The sequence below is a fragment of the Microcaecilia unicolor genome, chromosome 11 (genome assembly GCF_901765095.1).
Source record: "Microcaecilia unicolor chromosome 11, aMicUni1.1, whole genome shotgun sequence".
Lineage (NCBI taxonomy): Eukaryota > Metazoa > Chordata > Amphibia > Gymnophiona > Siphonopidae > Microcaecilia > Microcaecilia unicolor.
The window spans coordinates 99,680,330-99,701,516 of NC_044041.1; the positions used below are offsets into that span (position 1 = coordinate 99,680,330).

Below are 21,187 nucleotides of genomic sequence, written 5' to 3' on the forward strand. Positions count from 1 at the left end.
TTGTGGAGCAGCCCTTCATTTTGCAGCAGGGTCCAACATGCACCCACCGTATAAAACCTCACCGAGCATGAACTTTTATGAAGAGTGTGTGTTTATGCATCATATAGTGGAATTAGAAAAAGGCACAGAGAAGGGCGATGAAAATGATAAAGGGAATGGGACAATTTCCCTATGAGAAAAGGCTGAAACGTCTAGGGCTCTTCAGCTTGGAGAAAAGACAACTTAGGGGAGATATTATATAAGTCTATAAAGTAATGAGTGAAGTGGAATGGGTAGATGTAAATTGTTTTAATATGATTCAGAGAAAATGTTTCTTCATTCAACGTGCAATTAAACTCTGGAATTCATTGCCAGAGAAAGTGGTAAAGGCGGTTAGCTTAGCAGGGTCTAAAAAAGGTCTGGATGGCTTCCTAAAGGAAAAGTCCATAGACCATTATTAAATTGACTTGGGGAAAATCCACTGTTTATTTATGGGAAATTAAGACACATCCTCTACCTTTTAAACAAAATATACAGAAGGGTAAAACTAATATCAGAGCTCTTGACAAAGAATTCACTGAAAATATCTCCTTCCCAAAGGTTATGCTTACCAGTTCGTTTTCATGATAGCTATGACAGGCTGAGTCAGTCCCATACTGAGATGAAAGTTCAAAAACCTGGACTGGACAAAAATATCTCTCTAGAAACTGGGTCTGAGGCTGTTCCTAAGCCACTTTCCAGCTGTGCAGGAGATCCTCTCACTTTCACCATCTCCCAGGCTCACCGTGTTTTGCCATCTGGTATTGTGCACCATTTCAAGACAAGGTAATGCAGGGATGACTTGAAACTTTTCATGAGAATTAAAGTGTTAGGCAATCAATAAAGGACATGATACACTACTCAGGAGTCCATAAGATGATGAATTTATTCTATAATCCAGTCAATAAAAAGGTTAACAAAGGCCCAACATGGACCGTGTTTCGACATATAAAGCCTGCGTCAAGGGTCGTCAACTTTTATTGGCAGTGTTTGATTGCAGTTGTTGCTTGAGCAGTGTGAGCACTGAGCCTTGTAAAGTGTTTGGACTGAAGGTCTGGACCTTCTCTGAGTCTGACCACTTTTTTGGAATCATTGAATTGGAATATCACAGTTGATGATCCCTGACTTTTTACACCAAAACATGGTCCATGTTGGATCTTTGCCAACTTTTTATTGACTGGGTATAGAAAATATTTAACATCTAATGGACTCCTGAGTAGTGTGTCATCTTCTTCATTGGTCACCTACCACTTTTTTTTCCTTCTTGTTTTGATTTTTTTGTTTTTTGTTTTTTGCTTTGTGCTTTTTTTTTAAACTTTTCATAGCATGAATTGCACTGGATTGAAACTTTGTGTGGTGTGCATTGCTTGGATTTCTATAGGGGAAGAGATAGTGCAGGGCTAGCTTCAGGTGAGATATTGCTTCATGGTTGCTTCCCCTCTTGCATTTTCAGAATCCTTCCCCTCTGTTCTTCCTGTGATAACCACCGGCTTCCTTTCATTGCCTTTCGTGGTGAGTCCTCCTTTCGCAGTGAGAGTCACAGTTACACACCATCTATTAAAGCTGTATTCACATCTTAACTTCTCCTCCTGTGCTAAAATTATGTGCTTGCTGTGTGTCCATTTTAAAGGTAATAAGTAGAAACTGTACTGTTACTGACCTGGTGGAGATTTCTCCTGCAGTGTACAGCAAAAAAAGAACCTGTTGCACTCGGTTGGTTACCTTTAAGAAGGACCTGTGTTTGAATGATCAAAACAAAGTGTGGTTCTTCCAAGTAGGATCCCCAATACCTTTCACCATTTTAAATTTCAGAAACATATGATGTATGCAGCCGTCTCTAGGATACAGTATCTGATACAACATTGCTACACAACTAGCTACCAAAGGAGACAAGAGAAATAAAAAAAAAATGTATTCTTGTTACTGCCTAGGTACTTTCAAATAGACATAGGGTGAAAGAGTGACATATGTTATATGAGATAACGCATGGAAAAGGGTGATCTGAAGTCACACTCCAGGCATGCTCCTGTTGATTTGCATGCATACCACCTCCATTGTATGCAAATCTATATCATGCATATTCTTTGGAGGTATCCTGAAAACCCAACTTGTTTACAGTCCTCAAGGACCATCAGTGAATACCACTGATGTAGTACCTCCTTTTCCTTGGAAAATCAGAACTATCTCTGCTGTAAAAAAAAAAAAAAAAAAAAGCTAAGAATGGCGCAGGCTCTCCAGCATGTACCTGGGTACTGTAAATTGCCAGGCTTACTTCAGGTCTTGAGTTCTGATTACAAGAGCATCAGAGTTTGCTGTCCCACTGAGAGACAGGATTAACCTTCCTTTCCATTCTCCCTCCAACAGGGTAGCAAGGAGAGATACCACTGGCAGAGCCACAATGTCAAGCACAGCGGCGTGGATGATATGGTGCTCTTGACCAAGATCAGTGAGGACGCAATTGTGGAGAATCTGAAGAAGCGCTACATGGATGACTACATCTTTGTATCCTGTCGTAGGTCATGGTGAGGGCGGAAGCAGAAGGGGTTTCAGAACTAGGACTTTAAAATGGACAACCTCTTTCCATAGTCCATGTCGACTCAAACTAGTTCTGGTTTTATCTTGTTGCATCTATGCAATACTCCTTTCCTTAGAAAAATTGGAATTACTAGTCCACAGATGCATGGGACAACAGCAAGACTCTCATGCTGTCTGATCAGCTGGATCCTACTAATGGTCCCAGGGCTAAATTTACCTGCTAGCCATCTCTAGCTACAGTAATAGATATCCCTTCCCCAAGGATGCTAGAGCTGGAGGATGGGGGAGGAGGACATGTAGTTTTTACAATGCATCAGCCTTAAAAGAATGGTTTCTCTGTCTTTGTGGCTGGTTTATCACATCCTTCCTCTAAAGACACAAGGGGAGGCCAGTTGCAATTCTGTTTTACAATGCTGATGCTGCCAGCCCTCACAACCCTATATGAATAAAGGTGAGCTGGTCAATATTGTGTATCTGGATTTTCAAAAGGCATTTGACAAAATACCTCATGAAAGAGGAGGAGGAGTGGCCTAGTGGTCCTGGGGAACTGAGGAACTGAGTTCAATTCCCACTTCAGGCACAGGCAGCTCCTTGTGACCCTGGGCAAGTCACTTAACCCTCCATAGCTGCATTGAGCCTGCCATGAGTGGGAAAGCACGGGGTACAAATGTAACAAAAAAAAAAAAAGACTACTGAGGAAATTAGAAAGTCATAGAATAGGAGGGAATGTCCTATTATGGACTAAAAACTGGTTAAAAGATAAAAAACAAAACAGAGAGTAGGGTTAAATGGTCAATATTCTCAATGAAGAAGAGTAGATAGTGGGGTTCCCCCAGAGTGTGCACTGGGACCACTGCTTTTTAATATAGTGAGGTAATTAAATTTGCTGATGACACGAAGTTATTCAAAGTTGTTAAATCGCAAGAGGTTTGTGAAAATTGCAAGAGGACCTTATGAGACTGGGAGACTGGGCATCCAAATGGCAGATGACAATTAATGTGAGCAAGTGCAAAGTGATGCATGTGGGAAAGAGGAACCTAAACTATAGCTACATGATGCAAGGTTCCACATTAGGAGTCACCACCCAGGAAAGGGACCTAGGCAGTGGCGTTCCTAGGGGGGCTGACACCCGAGGCGGATCACCGATGTGCCCCGCCCCCTGGATGCAGCGCGACCCCCCCCCCCGGCGAAAGGACACCCCCACTAAGGAAACCCCCCCTGGGTGCACGCCGCTGAGGGGGTGCCGCGCACGCCTGTCCTCCATTCGTTCCATGCTTCTTCTCTGCCCCGGAACAGGAAGTAACCTGTTCCGGGGCAGAGAAGAAGCATGGAACGAACAGAGGACAGGCACGCACAGCACCCCCCCCCCCAGCGGCGTGCACCCGGGGCAGACCGCACCCATCACCCCCCCCTAGGAACGCCACTGGATCTAGGTGTCATCATTGATGATATATTGAAACCCTCTGCACTGCTAAGAAAACAAATAGTATATTAGGAATTATTTATTTATTTATTTGTAGCATTTATACCCCGCTCTTTCCCGCTCGAAAGCAGGTTCAGTGACTGCACCTTGAATACTGTGTGTAATTGTGGTCACCGCATCTCAAAATAATATAGCAGAAAAGGTACAGAGAAGAGCGACAAAAGTAATATACTGGATGGGATGACTTCCCTATGAGGAAAGGCTAAAGCGGCTAGAGCTCTTCAGCTTGGAGAAGAGACTGCTGAGGGGAGATATGATTGAGGTCTATAAAATAGAGTGGAGTGGAACAGGTAGAGGTGAATCGCTTGTTTTCTCTTTCCAAAAATACTAGGACTAAGGGGCACGCAATGAAGCTAAGTAGTAAATTTAAAACAAACCATAGAAAATATTTCTTCACTCAACATGTAATTAAACTCTGGAATTCATTGCCAGAGAATATGATAAAGGCAGTTAGCTTAGCAGGGGTTAAAAAAGGTTTGAGTAATTTCCCAAAAGAAAAGTCCATAAGTCATTATTAAGATAGATGGGGAAATTCACTGCTTATTTCAAGGATAAACAATTGTGCCTGTGCTCTGTCGAGCATCAAAATATAACAAATATTTAAACACACATGAATACAAGTGTATTGCTTCTTCAGCTTATTGAGAGTGGAGTAGTCTCATATATAACACACGATAAAGATTATTTGATTTTTCACCCAATGACTGGGTGTATTATCTGTGTGTATTGTCTAATCATTGACTTATCCTCCACCACCCTTTGCTAATCTTATATATGAAAATATATTTCTGTTTATCAATATGCTATCATCTAATTTTATGCAGCACTTAGCTTGAACAAGTTGGTGCTCTTAAAACCCCGACAGGTCCCCGTTTCGTGGCTACTTTTTCAAGGGGGAGTCACCAGTTCAAGTAACTGTCTCAAGTGCAACTGCAGCATTACTCTGACTGGAGACAGAGTAATGCTGCAGTTGCACTTGAGACAGTTACTTGAACTGGTGACTCCCCCTTGAAAAAGTAGCCACGAAACGGGGACCTGTCGGGGTTTTAAGAGCACCAACTTGTTCAAGCTAAGTGCTGCATAAAATTAGATGATAGCATATTGATAAACAGAAATATATTTTCATATATAAGATTAGCAAAGGGTGGTGGAGGTTAAGTCAATGATTAGACAATACACACAGATAATACACCCAGTCATTGGGTGAAAAATCAAATAATCTTTATCGTGTGTTATATATGAGACTACTCCACTCTCAATAAGCTGAAGAAGCAATACACTTGTATTCATGTGTGTTTAAATATTTTGTTATATTTCAAGGATAAGCAGCATAAAATCTGTTTTACTGCTCTGAGGTCTTGCCAGGTACTTGTGACCTAGATTGACCACTGTAGTAAACAGGATACTGGGCTTGATGGACCTTCGGTCTGTCCCTGTATGGCAATGCTTATGCTCTTATGGTGTGAAATGGGAAGTAAGATAAAGGGGATGAAGTGTGGCTAGAGGTTGACTCATGGTGTGAATAACCTGGAGGACTGGAAAGCAGGTGAGGTGCATTGAAAAAGGGTGGGGGTGCTATGGAAAGGTATGGGAAATGAAGAAAATGGGTCTCTACAGTGATTATAAGGATGGAAATAGGATTAAAAAGATGGTGAAAGAGAGTCAATAGGAGATGGAGTAGAGGATATGAGATAGAATGTCCTGAAGACAAGGGAAGGAAGGTGGGACAGGGATGGAGCTAGGGCTAGTGGGGGGATGAGAGGCAATGGAGGGTAGATGATGGCTAAAAAGGTGAGTACATAGGATGAAAATGGGGGGACTAGGGATTGGGTGAAAGATAGAGAGCTTCAGGAGATTGTGGAAGAAGAAAGACAGAGGGGACAATGGTATTGCTGGAGAAGGGATGAGAGGGAAATAGAAAAAACAAGTAGATAGATGAGATGAGAAAAAAATATGAGAATAGGAGTTAACGCACTAATGGGAAAATTAGCCTAGCATGGCCATTACTGAAAATCAGCTATTTTCCTGCTGTGGCAAAAATGACCTTAGCGCAGGAAAGACCTGTGTAAGGATACGCTAAGGCCATTTTTTACCACAGCTTAGTAAAAGGGTCCGTTTATTAAGATTGCATTTTAAAATGTATGATCGCAACTTCACTAGAAGCATAAACCCTTTGAATATTGGCCTCTTAGATGTCAATATTCAAAGCAATTTAAGCAGGCAGCAGAGACTCCTGGCTGCTTAAATTCCACTCAGTGGGCCAGCCACTGATATTCAGTGGAACTTAACCAGGCAGAGCCAACAATTATGTGGGTACCAGAAATATTCAATGCCAGTGCCCATACAGCTAAGCAGGCAGATAGGACTGCACAAAAGACAGTCTTATCTTTGCCTGCTTAGCTATGTGGCTGCCGACTCTGAATATTAAGAGCTGTATTTTCAAAACACTTACAAAGTTCATAGGGCTCCTTTTACTAAGCAGCGGTAAGCTCAACGCAGGCTTACCGCTCCCTATAAAGGAAGAACCACCAGGCTACCACAGCAGCCAGGCGGTACTTCCCACCCCTAGCACACTGTCATTTCCTGCGCTACAAAAATATATTTATTTTTGTAGTGCCGGAGTGCACAAAGTGGTAATCACTTCCCGGTTACCACCACATTAACGCAGTAGCCCTTACCAACACCTCAATGGGTGGCGGTAAGGGCTCCCCCCGAAATGGCTGCATGGCAAGTGCTTTACTTGCCACATGGCCATTTCCTGTAGGAAAGCGAGACTTCCTTTTTACCAGATGCGGTAAAGGGGGCCTCGGCGCGCATGTAAAACACGGGCCCCCTTTTGCCGCAGCTTGGTAAAAGGGGCCCATAGTAACCTATGGAACTAAGTGCTTTAAGTGCTTTCAAATGAGCCCCTAAGAACATAGGAATAGTCATAATGGGTCAGACCAATGGTCCATCTAGCCCAGTATCCTGCTTCCAACAGTGGCCAAAGCCAGGTCACAGATACCTGGCAGAAACCCAAATAGTAGCACCATTCTATGTTACCAATCCCAGGGCAAGCAGTGGCTTCCCCCATGTCCATGTCCATGTCAATAACAAACAATGGACTTTTCCTCCAGGAACTCGTACAAACCTTTTTTAAACCCAGATATGCTAACTGCTTTTACCACATCCTCCGGCAATGATATGCCGATGATCAAAAGTAAACGCGGGCACTAGAGGCCATTAGTGCTGTACTTGCGCCTGCATTTACTAGCACAGAATGATTAGAGGGGTCCAGCGCAGCAAGCAACAAGCGCGCCAGGCCTTAGCAACAGATAGCATGCAAATGTAGTCAAGTTCATTTAAATGAGATCATTTTGTATTCCTCCCCAATGATCAAAACAGAGCACCTGAAACACCTGCTGTCAAAAATAAGGCCAGGTCCAAGCAGGGTGTTGGAAGACAGGATTTCCCATGATTCTCTCTGCAAAATCTTTTGATTGTCTCTGGAAGCAGAAGAGCCCTCGAGCGCTGGTTGTGAGAAACAGCAGACCCGAATGTGAAGCACACGTTGGTATTCTTTGTCCTACATCTAATTTTAAAGCGGCCATGCTTTTAAAAGCTCCAAAATACACATTGGCATCTGTTACTTGCATCTAAGTATAAGCATCCAGAAAAAAAAAATTAAAATAAGTTTTAAGCTGCAGAAAACAGACGCCAATGTGTGCTTCATGTTTGGGTTTTACCAGGTGCATACGCACAGGAGCTGAGCTTACCACTGAAATCATCTGCACCTGCACATGCACCTTGAGTATTGTGTTCAATTCTGGTCGCCGCATCTCAAGAAAGATATAGTAGAATTGGAAAAGGTGCAGCGAAGGGAGACTAAAATGATAGCGGGGATGGGACGACTTCCCTATGAAGAAAGACTAAGGAGGCTAGGGCTTTTCAGCTTGGAGAAGAGACGGCTGAGGGGAGACATGACAGAGGTATATAAAATAATGAGTGGAGTGGAACAGATGGATGTGAAGCGTCTGTTCACGCTTTCCAAAAATACTAGGACTAGGGGGCATGCGATGAAACTACAGTGTAGTAAATTTAAAACAAATCAGTGAAAATGTTTCTTCACCCAATGCGTAATTAGACTCTGGAATTCGTTGCCAGAGAACGTGGTGAAGGCGGTTAGCTTAGCAGAGTTTAAAAAGGGGTTAGACGATTTCCTAAAGGACAAGTCCATAAACCACTACTGAATGGACTTGGGAAAAATCCACAATTCCAGGAATAACATGTATAGAATGTTTGTACGTTTGGGAAGCTCGCCAGGTGCCCTTGGCCTGGATTGGCTGCTGTCGTGGACAGGATGCTGGGCTCGATGGACCCTTGGTCTTTTTCCCAGTGTGGCATTACTTCTACTACTACTACTACTATTTAGCATTTCTATAGCGCTACAAGGCATACGCAGCGCTGCACAAACATAGAAGAAAGACAGTCCCTGCTCAAAGAGCTTACAATCTAATAGACAAAAAATAAATAAAGTAAGCAAATCAAATCAATTAATCTGAACGGGAAGGAAGAGAGGAGGGTAGGTGGAGGCGAGTGGTTACAAGTGTTACTTATGTAGTTATGTACAAGCACAATCCTCCTGCCGAACTCCCTAGTGCTCAAAGCTTTGAACGTGCCTCTATTTGCATCTCATTAGCTTTGAGCATTACGGCATTGTTCTTCTGCGCTGTTCCAGCAGTATTTTTGTGGCACTATTCAGAATAGCGCTGGAATTTTGATCATTGGCCCACGAGTTCCGGAGTTTAACTATTTTTTCAGTGAAAAAATATTTCCTCCTATTTGTTGTACAAGTATTTCCACGTAATTTCATTGAGTGTCTCCTGGTCTTTGTACTTTTTGAAAAAGTGATTCACTTCTACCCGTTCTACACCACTCGGGATTTTGTAGACCTCGATCATATCCCCCCTTGGCCATCTCTTTTCCAAGCTGAAGAGCCCTAACCTCTTCAGCATTTCCTCATATGAGAGGAGTTTCATCCCCTTTATCATTTTGGTCGCTCTACTTTGAACCTTTTCTAATTCCGCTATATCTTTTTTGAGATATGGTGACCAGAACTGAATGCAATACTCAAGGTGGGATCACACCATACAGCAATACAGAGGCACTATAATATTCTTTCCAAATAATGCCTAGCATCCTGTTTACCTTTTTGGTTGCTGGCACACACTGGGCAGAAGATTTCAGCGTATTGTTTCAGTGGCGTACCAAGGGGGGGCGGTGGGGGCAGTCCACCCCAGGTGCACGCCGCTGGGGGGTGCCGCGGCGCGCGCCTGTTGGCTCCGAGTTCGCTAACTTCGCTCATTCGCTGCAGCTCCCTCTGCCCCGGAACAGGTTACTTCCTGTTCCGGGGCAGAGGGAGCTGCAGCGAACGAGCTAAGTTAGCGAACTCGGAGCCGACAGGCGCACGCCACCCCCCCCCAGCGGTGTGCACCTGGGGGGGTGTCATTTCACCAGGGGGGGAGGTGTCATTTCGCAGGGGGGGGCGCGCTGCACCCGGGGGGGGCGCAACAGCGATCCGCCCAGGGTGTCATCCAGGCTAGGAACGCCTCTGCATTGTTTATAATGACACCTAGATCTTTTTCTTGGATGCTTATTCCCAAGGTGGACCCTAGCATCAGGTAACTATATTTCAGATTATTCTTCCCAGTGTGCATCACTTTGCATTTGTCCAAATTAAATTTCATCTGTCACTTGGATGCCCAGTCTTCCAGTTTCCTGAGGTCTTCCTGCAATTATTCACAGTCCGCTTGTGTTTTGACAACTTTGAATAGTTTTGTGTCATTTGCAATTTTAATCACCTCATTTGTTCCAATTTCCAGAACATTTATAAATACATTAAATAGCACTGATCCCAGTATTGATCCCTGTGGCACTCCACTATTTACCCTCATCTATAGAGAAAAATGGCCAGCGTCTGCACAGCTTCTAGGTCGTGGCTTGACTATGTGCTCTCTCCACTCATGAGCCAACCCCTTTCTTGGACCCCCCCCCCCTTGCCCATAAAAGTGCCCCCCTCTCAGACACCCCCAGGCAGAGCTGCCCCTCCAGAAGCAATCCTCAACCCCCAACACCACCACCAGAAGACCCCCCCCCCCACCCCTCCCAGGCCTATGTTTATATTCTCTGGTGGTCTGTTAGACTTTCAGGCAAGAACGACACTCAGTTGCTACTACACAGATCACAGCAGCCATTTTGAAGTTGAAGCTGGTGTGGGTAGCACTGACTGTACATCGTTCCTTCCCGGAAAACTACTATACTACCAGGAATTGTTAAAGGTAGGCCTGGGGTAGAGGGGAGGCCTTCTGGTGATGGGGATGTTCTTCTGGAGGGGCAGCTTTGCTTAGGGAGGGGTCCAGGAATGGGCCCTCTTCTTGGAGCAGGGGGGGGGGATTATTATGTAGGTTCTTCTGTCTGATATTCAGCTGGGATCTGTATAACTGCCTTATGTGATTTCTAGCTGAATATCATCCAGGTCCCCCATAAAGCTCAGTGGTCATGAACAGTCCAGTTAGACCCAGATATTCAATACTGGTGCCTAGACATGGTCCGGCCAGTTCAAATTTAGCCAGCGATAGGGTTACCATATGGCTCCAGAAAAAGAACCCGGCTGGCTCAATCCGTCCTCCTTTTTCTGGAGCCATATGGTAACCCTAGCCAGCGACGATTAGCACATTAAAAAATGCTGACCATCAATAGCCGAATATTGATAGATTAGGTTCCTATGTTTGATTGAAAATAGGGGACAAATTTAGGAACCTAACATACCCCCCTGTTTATTAAGCCGTGGGGTTAGGATCCTAAATTTAGGAGTTCAGTTTTTTTCAAATATCAGGCCTATGTTTGTACTGGGCCTTTTTACTAATGTGCTGAAGTTTCCCCACTTTATCAGTAATCAATAGAAATAAAATAAAATGAAACATAGAAAAGAAAATAAGAGGATACCTTTTTTATTGGACTAACTTAATATATTTTTGAATAGCTTTCGAAGGTAGCCCTTCTTCATCAGGTCAGAAATGAGCAAATGTTGATAAATAACAGTATATATAAGTGAAACATCAAAACATTTCTGTGACAGTCTAACAGGATGAGGGTGGGGTGGGTTAGGAGAGAGACAGGGAGATATGCATGGTGATATGCATGTATTAAGTTAGTCCAATAAAAAGGTATCATCTTATTTTCTTTTCTGTTTTATTTTATTTTATTTCTATTGATTACCTTTAAAAGTGGACTAACACGGCTACCACATCTCTCCACTTCATCAGCAAATAGAAATTGTTGAGGTCATTCCAACATGTCCCCGGAAATAACCCACAAAAATGTTTCTTCATGCAAGTTAAGATTATTCTCAGTTATCACGGATGGAAGAAGAGTGGTATGAGCATCTGTGCTAACTGTACAAGTAACAGCATGGGTTAATTATCATGGCCTAACTCCAATGTACAATTGATGCTAAATCTCTGCCCATAACCGGCCCAGATTTCATCCCCTAACACAGCATACAGTTAATGCGCAAATTAGCGTACCTAACAGTTATTGCACTCGTATGCTAACCGCACTTTAGTAAAAGGATCCCAATACTTCTAAGTGAGAGCTTTTCTCTTTACAGTGTAGGAAGAGGGAGAATACTAGGCTATTTTCATAGTGTCAGGTGCATAATTGTTATGCTGATAAGCCAAGCTGTTATGTATATTTACTAAGATAAGTTTAATTTGAAAATTATTTCAGTTTTGTACAATTTTGCCATTTTTATATTATGTGTTTTTATTTTATACTCTTATGTGGATGATTCTTTTGCATTAGTATGGCAGTCTATATATTTTATAAATAAATAAATAGTCCTCAGGACATAGCCAGCTAGTCAGGATTTCAGCATATTCTCAATGAATATGTGCAGATTTATAACATATATGTTCATTGTACATATCTTGAAAACCCAGCTGCAGAGATTCCTTATTACCCAGTTCCAGACTTTTTGGTCAATCCCGGGTTTGTACTTATACTCCAAAGCATTGTGGGATATATAGTCCCTGATTCTGCCCATTGAAATTGGTGCTGCAGGTCCTATTATGCATCATAATAGTGTTGTCAGAAATCTCCCTCTTAGAACTGAGGGGTCCTTTTACTAAGGCACACTAGTCTAGGCTGCACTAGTGTAGCCGCGTGTTTAGGGCACTCACAGATCCATTTTTTAACGTGCCTGTAAAAAAGGCCTTTTTTATATTTTTGCCGAAAATGGACATGCGGCAAAATAAAAATTGGCGCGCATCCATTTTGGGTCTGAGACCTTACTGCCAGCCATTGACTTAACGGTAGGGTCTCGCGGTAACCGTACGTAGAATGACAATTACCACCTGGTTTCTGCCGCGCGCAGGAAAATAAAAATTATTTTCCGGTGTGCATAGCGGACACGCGTAAGAAACTAAATTACCACCCAGGCCTCGCAGTAGCCGGACGGTAACTCCACACTGACGTGCATTTACCATGCGTAGGCGCCTACGTGGCTTAGTAAAAGGGCCCCTTTGTAACATGACAGCTTTGTATCTAGCCGGGTGTGCCCCAAGGACTGAGTTGAGAATCAGGGCCAGATGCACTAAACTTAACGAGCCATTAACGTCGGTTTTAAACTGGTTCTAGCCAGTAGTAAACCAGGACATGCACAAAAGGGCATTGTCCTATCACGGTAGCAGCTAACAAAAACGGAATGCAGATGAGCAAATTAGTATTATAATGTGTATAAATCATATTGTAATGAGATGCACTACCGTTTTCCAATTGCCTAACCGTGGAAAATCTAACGGGAGGTCTGTACCTCTCGTTGGGACTGCGCGGAATTTATTCACCTCTTAAAAACGTCTATAAATTTAACCCCCCCCAAAAAAAAAATCGGGAAAAAAAACATCCAAGTGCTCATCAGGGACGTCCTTTATGGGCGTCCTTCACTCAAAACAACAACAACAAAAAAAAAGCAACCAGCCGGAAACCTTTGCCTAGCCACGTCCAAGTGCTCATCAGGGCCGACCTTCTAAAGTGCCTAGCATGGACGTACTTCACTAAAACAAAAAAAAAAGGACGTCCCTGACGAGCACTTGGACGTTTTTCCCCCACAGATTATTTTGTGATGGGTGTCCTTATGTAATGACCACTGCTGGAGAGAGACGTGCGAGGACGTCCAAATCAAAAAACTATTTGGACGTCTCTTTCGATTATGCCCCTCCTCCAGGTCTCTCTCAGCCAATCACAGCGCGTTTAGCTGACACCAGTGACAGCTAAGCATGCTGTGATTGGCTGAGAGAGACCTGGAGGAGGGGCATCGGACATGCTGCTAACACCCCGGGGCAGACAGAAAGGAGCAAGGCGGCCGGAGCAGAAGCCGCTGATAGCTGCCAGCAGCATCGGGAGCCTCCTCATAGCCCTGATCTCCCTCCCTATTATGGGGACGACTTTTTTTTTTTCTTTCACTGTGCATGCTCAGCTGGCCGACTGGCTTGGAAGGAAATCCCATGCAAATGAGCTAGCAACAACCAGCTCATTTGCATGCGATTTCCTTGATGCATTCCCATTGCTTACCGATTCGCTAAGGAATCAGTAAGGGAAGGGCTTTAACAAGGTTTTTAGTGCATCTACCCCTCAGTAAACTAAATCCATGCATTCAGAAGACAATGCTCAAAACTACCCCTAGAGGTAAAATAGGTTAGCAGTGGATTTGCATGCATGTTATACAGCGCTGAATGCTCAGAGGGCTTGAGTGCTGGTGCTAATGTGCCAATTGCATTCTAATGTATTTAAATGGATGCTAAAGAGGGCAGTAACTATTTCTTCCTAATGCTCAGATGAGAAACTGCCAGTTGTGTCTTCTTTTGGAAGCAGAAGTAAGCCTGGGCAGCTTCTAAGCACTGATAGTGGGAAACAAACACGTGTGAGAGTCCGAGCAAAAGCGAATGTGCAAGCGCAAAACAGCACCTGTATTTCTGCACTTAAGTATAAACTTTTCAAAACTTTAAGTGCAAACAATTTCTGAAAAGCTCATGTTTAAAGGCACAGAAGAACAGCGCCACTTCCGGTTTTGTCTGGACATGTGCACAAGAGCCATACTTACTACGAAACTTTTGTTCAGCTGCACCAGACACATTCCTTCCCTTGCTTTCAGTTTAATAACGTAAATTTTCCACGCATAAATTTGGATGTCATTTGCTTTGAGCATTAGTAAGCTATTTTTGTGTGCTATTGTACTGTGGGGTTTGTCTTGTGGGCTTTAGAGCCTGGGCTTTGATCATCGATGGGGGGGGGGGGGGGGGAGGTGGCAGGAAGGTCTGTGAAATGCAGCATTTCTAAGTGGTCTGGGTGATGGGCAAGAGTCTCTCCTCCTCCTCCATCTGCTGCTGTGGTTTGTCTGATTTGATATATGCTGCCCACATAAGGTGAAGAAAAGACCTTCTTCTACTGCTATTTTAGTTGAGTGGAGAAGTAGCGGGTTAGAGCAGTAGGCTACGAACTAGAGTTGCATGGGGACAGAAATCCAATCTGTCCCCGTCCATCCCCACTGGAATCCAACCCATCCCCATTCGTCCCCGTAGGGAATCTAACCCGTCTCCACCCGTCCCCGCAAGAATTTAACCTGTCCTCACCCAGTCCTGCAAGAATTTAATGGTACATTAAAAAAATTGCTGTCGGCTCTCTCAGTCTTTCTCTGGGTTTGAGCCGCAGCACTGCAGGCAAGGAAGGAACAGAAGTTGGAACAATCTGGTGCGCACATGTAAGACTTCTTTGATTCACTGGCACTGTGTGCTAAGAGATTGCCACATGCACGTGGCAGTAGGTCAGGTGACATCTGATGCTCGTGCCTATGTTGGCGCTGTGGTCTGCGCATCAGCACGGGAGCAGAGAGGATTAATAGTACCATAGTAAATGACAGCAGATAAAAACCGGATCGGTCCATCCAGTCTGCCAAATAGTCACAATCATTATCAATTCATGATTAAATCAACAATGAATGTGATATTATATACTTGATTATGGTCTTTCTGTGGCGTTTCTAGGACATAGACCATAGAAGTCCGCCTGATCCTATCCTTATATTCCAACTGCTGAAGTTGCCCTCGAAGCCCACTCCAGCCTATTCATTTTCTCATTTGCAGGACACAGACCGTAAGTCTGTCCAGCACTGTCCTCATGTTCCAGCCATTAAAGTTGCTGTCTAAGCCTTTTCTAGCCCATCCTAAACCAGACTGCCATATATGAGACATAGACCGTACAGGTCTCCGGCTATCAGCCCTAGTTCATCACAGCCAGAGTCGCCATCTAGGTGTCACTCGACACATCCACACACAAGCAGCCATTTAAGTTTGTTTTTTATAACTTCCATTTTCTAATTAGAGATTCTCTGTGTTCATCCCATGCCTTTTTGAATTTCATCACCATTTGTATCTCTACCACCTCCTTAATGGAGACTTTCTGCATCTGTGCTGTTAAAGCAAGGAAGCGGAGAGGAGACAGCACTCAAAGAACTTGGTACTCGGTAGGTGAGAGGCTGGCGCAAGTGCAGCATATATTTCCATGAGAACCCCGCAGGAACTGCTTCCGTCCCCACGGGAACCCCGCAGGAACTACTTCCGTCCCCACGGGATCCCCACAGAACTGCTTCCGTCCCCGCAGGAATCCCGCGGAATCCACAGAATTCCTGCGAACCCCGTTCCCATGCAGGTCTCTACTACGAACCCAGGCGAAGCCCAATTTAACTCCTGCTGCAGCTCCTTGTGCACTTGAGTAAGTTGCTTAACCCTCCATTGCCATAGGTACAAACTTAGGGGGTTGTTTACTAAAGCTTAGCTCAGGTTATCTGCAGCAGGGCCCATAGGAATAAAATGGACCCTGCTGCAGATAACTTGAGCTAAGCTTTAGTAAACAGGAGGGTTAGATTGTAAGCCCTTCAAGGACAGGAATTAACCTGAATGTAAATTCACCTTGAACTACAACTCGAAAACAAATATGAGCAAAATCTTTTCCCATTTGGTCTCTTCCTGCATAGAAGATTTATAAGAAAAAGGACTTGTGTTTCAAATGAGAAACCATGAACTAAATACACAGTGGGAAGGTTTAATGAGTCAACAGAGAACACTTCTGCATTTCATAAAATGCTTTGGCCTTCCTCCTTTCCCGCTTCCTTATCTGCCTTTTTAAGGCGATCTTTTTTTTTTTTATAACAACTTAATTTTACAAGCACTAAATAATTTGCCAGAAGTACAGAGAAAATAACACACAAGAATTATTTCAATCAGGTAATTCTATACTCTTCCTTAGACCACAAAATAGGGAGAGTGAATCAAGACAAGGAGATCAATTAAACAACAGTAAACAAAGAAAACGTGGTATTAACCTGATTATCCCTAGTTATTATTTATCTGAATCATTATTCCACATTGATCGTCTGGTTGGCTTTTTCAAACCCAATGAACCCTCTCCATATGTTCTTAGCATCGAACCACTCCATCCAGTGATCACTGGATATCAGATGTTCACCCACTATAACATCAGAAACACTTTCCCCGTTCACAAGCACCATGTCCAGAATGGCCCCATCCCGCATGAGTTCCTTTACCAATTGCTGAAACAGTTCCCCCTGTGGACAATCCTGGATCCTCTACTTCTAGATGACCCTGCAACTGGGATATCCCAATTAACATACTGCATATTAAAATCACCTATTAGTAGCAGTTTCCCTTTTCATAGCTATATTATGTATATCTTCAATCAAATCCCTGTCCACTTCTGTCTGAGAAGGAGGCCTGTATATAATACCAATGAAAACAGAATTTCCATTCTCTCTTTCCAGATTAACCCACAGTGCTTCCTCCTTACCCTGTAAATCCTGCAATTCTGTTGCTTTACTATTGTTTCTAACATATAATGATATTTTTCCTCCCTTTTTCCTATCTTGACTTTCCTGAATAGATTATAGCCTGGTATAACAATATCCCAGTGATAGTTCTCCACGAACCATGTCTCTGTGACCACTACCAATGCCAGATAAGCCCTTTCCATCACAGTCTCTAGATTCAGAATCTTATTTCCCATACTATAGGCATTAGTATATACAGTACAACTTTCCAGATGTTACCCTTTTTGCCATTTCTATAGAGGTATTCAATATTTTATTCATATGGGGTCTTTGTTCCCCCATCCTCAATGATTCTAGTTTAAAGCCTTCCTCAATGAATTAGCCAGCCTTCTTCGATAGATGGACACCATCTCTACTAAGTAGGTATTGGAAATTTATGCCATGGTCTTAGGGTGGGTGGGTTGAGGGGTAGGATTGGATGAGCCTAAGAAAAATCTAGGGTTTGCATAGTGTGTTTTAATGTGAAGCCTTGTGATGTGAAACCAATCTCTATTCCTGTATTTATTAAAAAGCCTTACCACATATTAAAATGCCACTGATATAGAGACCAACTGAATTTCGGTTTCAGTTTTGGATTCGGCACAAAAACCGACCCGAAATCTAGGTTTGGGTTTTGCATGAAAATGCCAGGGCATTTTCAGCTGAAACTGCCCACCCTCCTGAGCCACCCTCCAACCACTACCCCCCCCCCCCCCCAGCGGCACCATCACCCCCCCAAGCCATCCTGAGCATCAGTAGGCCCTCCCCAGGCCTACCTTAACGAGCTGTGGTGGTCTGGTGGTCTAGTGGCCTCTTCAGGGGCAGGAAAGAACCCCCCCCCCTTTCCTGCCCACTGCTCTGCCTGTTGCCGCTGCCACTTTAAAATGGCGGCCAAGGGGGGCAGGCATACTTTTCTGTTTCGGCCTTGGTTCCAGCTGGAACCAAAACCACCAGTTTTGGTTGGCCTGTATGCTGATAATATTCAGTTTGTAGCAAAGTCCTGAAATTTGCTACAGCCAAAATCTACCTTCACCATGGATCCACAATAAATGCCTACTCTGTTTAGCAAAAGTACAATCAGACTCAATCAGAGATTTTAAAGTACTAGATCCTGTTAAAGCAATGTAAGAGGACTAAAGCAAGGCCTAGTGTCATGATACCTCAAGGCGGGGATCTGTGACATCTCTCGGAGATCCGCACTCAGTTGCAGGCTGCTCTTGGTGGCAGTCCAGGTGATGAGGCCATGCTGGTTTGGCTCCACCAAGGGACAGGGCTCCTAGGTGCACACACATGCCTGGAGCATGTCTGTAGACTGGCAGGAGGCGAGGGCTTCGGGTCACACTGTGTGCATGCCAGCTCCAGGGTTCTATTTAAGGAAGCTGCACTGTCCTTCTCACCCTCCTTCACAACAGGTTCCTTTGATGTTGCCTGACTCCAGCCTGCCTAGCCTTGCTTGTCTCCAGCCTTGCCTTGCCTGATTCCAGCCTGCCTAGCCTTGCCTTGCTTTGCCTGACTTCAGCCTTAGGCTTACTTTTCTCCAGCCTTGCCTTGCCTGACTCCAGCCTAGCTAGCCTTGCCTTTCTCCAGCCTTGCCTGACTCCAGCTTTTCCTTGCCTTGTTCCTAGGCAGCCTTGCCTCGGACGTAGCCTACAGTGCCTAACCTCTAGTCTGCCTTGTCTGTCCACCTGTCCAACCAATTTTGTCTGCCATCAGCCCCAGCTGTGCCTTGTCTCCAGTGTCGTTGAGTCTAGTGCCTACTTCTTTTGGTCCTGTGCCTAGTGTCTGTGCCTAGTGCCGCTGAGCCTGTGCCTGTGTGACTAGTCAGGTCCCGTCTAACCCCTCGGGTTGACTGGTAGCACCAACTCAGCTGCTGTTCAAGGCTCACCTCCCCTTAAATTGTGACACCTAGTCAGAGATTTTAAAGCACTAGGGCCTCTTGAGCTATGCAACAGGACAAAAGGCAAGTCTAAAATAATAAACTAAAACTAAACTAAACTAAATAAGGATCCCCGATCCTCTTCAACCTTATGATGAACCCTCTGGCTAAATCTCTATCCAAATCTGGCTTAAACCCCTTCATCTATGCAGATGATGTCACCATATTCATCCCTTTCCAATCCAACCAAGCAGAAATCACGGATAAAATAATCACTGGCATGAACATCCTAGCCTCCTTGGCTAATGCTTTCAAGATGAAATTGAACAAGGAAAAAACTCAATGCTTGATCCTCTCATCACAACACTCCACTTTGCTCCCAACCACCTGATCACCCCAGACATTACAATCCCAATATCCGATAATCTAAAGATCTTAGGAGTAACTTTAGACAACCACCTAACTTTAGAAACTCTTGCAAAAACCATACGAAAAAAGATGTTCAACATGATGTGGGTAATGAAAAAGAGCAAAACCATTCCTCCCACAAAAAACTTTCCGCAATCTAGTACAATCCACAGTACTCACCCATGCCGACTATTGCAACAGCATATTATTGGCTGCAAAGCCCAAACCCTGAAAAAACTCCAAACCGCCCAAAACACAGCAGCCAGACTCATTTTTGGTAAATCACGATTTGAAAGCGCTACACCACTCCATGAAAAACTCCACTGGCTCCCTATCAAAGAACGAATAAACTTCAAAGTCTACACACTGATCCACAAGATCCTCCACGGAAAATCTCCAAGTTACATGACCAATTTGATCGATCTCCCAGCCAGGAACGGGTCCAAATCTTCTCGAACATATCTCAATCTTCACCTTCCCAACTGCAAAGGTCTCAAATACAAAACATACTACGCATCCAACTTCTCCGTTAAAGGCAGCCAACTCTGGAACGCCATACCAAGATACATTCGAACAACCATCGAACACCTACCTTTCCAAATGTTGCTGAAAACCTACCTCTTCAAGCAAGCCTATCCAAATGATCCAACTTAATTCGCGAACCACTCCTCTCCACCTATACTACCAATACCTTAATCCCTCCCACCACATCTCTTCCTATTGTCCTACTCCACACAATTGTACTATCTCTATGATACTTTTTTACCAAACATTGTAAGCCACACTGAACCTGCTATCGAGCAGGAAAGAGCGGGGTGTAAATGCTACAAATAAATAAATTAATTAATTAAAAAAATAATTTCTTAAAGTGCAGGAAATTCACACAAACAAAGATAATTGTACAGGTAGCAGAAAATCTCAGCACAAAACAAGTTTAGTCAGGTAGAAAATATGGAAATTAGCTTAGCTACGGATGAGTGAGGATCCAGCAGGTACAAATACCATGTATTATTGGGGCATTCACAAGGAAGGAGAATAGGCAGGGCATAGGCAGATAAGGTACAGAATACTGACAGTGGAGCATGTTCTTTTCTCATGTGAGCCAGAGGCCTGTCATGAATGTTCATGCCTACATTTAGGGCATGCTGATCTTGGATTTATCCTAGTATTCTATAAGGACACTTGTGTGCCCAAATATTCTTATATTAGTGAAACGCCCCCTTTCTAGTGCTTCCTCAGATCCGGGCGGGCGTAGAGCCTCCTCGATGGGCAGACTCCTTTGGACCCTTTCACCTCACTGTTGACGCACGGTGCCTCCACCTGGGAAAAAGAAGTGGTTAGTGGGTGCGGAGACCCTCTTCTCCTCCCAGGAACTCAGTCTGTTTCAAATCTCCTGTGGTCTGCAAGCTGGCAGTTAGTTATAATGACCTCAGAGGGCCCTTGACTCCCAAAACACTTTCCAAGATTAAATCACTCCACAGTCCAGCAGTTTATATGAAAATTAACTGGAACTCTTATTAACCTCTGCAACCAGCAGTTCAGTTTGCTCAAACCAACGAAATAGATAACAGTCCAATATGAACTTGACTTGATTTTACCAGAATATTTACAAGAATGCAGATCAGAAATATATCCACTTTGCACAAATCCTCTTCTTATCCATCTCTTCCAATTGGCAATTAACCCCTCATGGGCTTTGCGCCTCCTGCATACGGGTCTCAGACTCTGATGTCCTGGCTCCCCTATGAGATGGAACTGTCCCCAGCTCCTCTCTCCAGCTCCTGGAAGTGATCCCTCTTGATCCACTCTCCAGAGCCCACTGACAGTCTCTGTCCATCTGGACTATGACTTCTCTCCTTCTCCAAACCCACAAGTTGCCAGTTCTTAAATCAGGGTCTCCACACTGATCTAATGGCAGAGGAATCTTGGCCCACCAAAAGACCACGTGGAA

General features: G+C 44.0%; 1 protein-coding gene and 1 long non-coding RNA gene across 2 annotated transcripts in view; both read left to right on the plus strand.

The window, feature by feature from the left end:
* Window positions 1-1,343: 1,343 nt before the first annotated feature.
* LOC115480543 (unconventional myosin-If-like) overlaps window positions 1,344-21,187 on the plus strand; it is a 173,776-nt gene continuing 153,932 nt past the window's right edge. The window contains exons 1-2 of the mRNA XM_030219298.1: window positions 1,344-1,428; window positions 2,383-2,520. Coding sequence (XP_030075158.1) covers window positions 2,443-2,520 — 78 coding nt within the window. The 5' untranslated portion in view covers window positions 1,344-1,428; window positions 2,383-2,442. The remainder of the gene's footprint in view (window positions 1,429-2,382; window positions 2,521-21,187) is intronic.
* Window positions 3,002-12,293, plus strand: LOC115480544. Its single transcript, XR_003943840.1, has 3 exons — window positions 3,002-3,012; window positions 5,637-5,643; window positions 12,220-12,293. It is a non-coding gene; the product is annotated as an uncharacterized LOC115480544 (long non-coding RNA).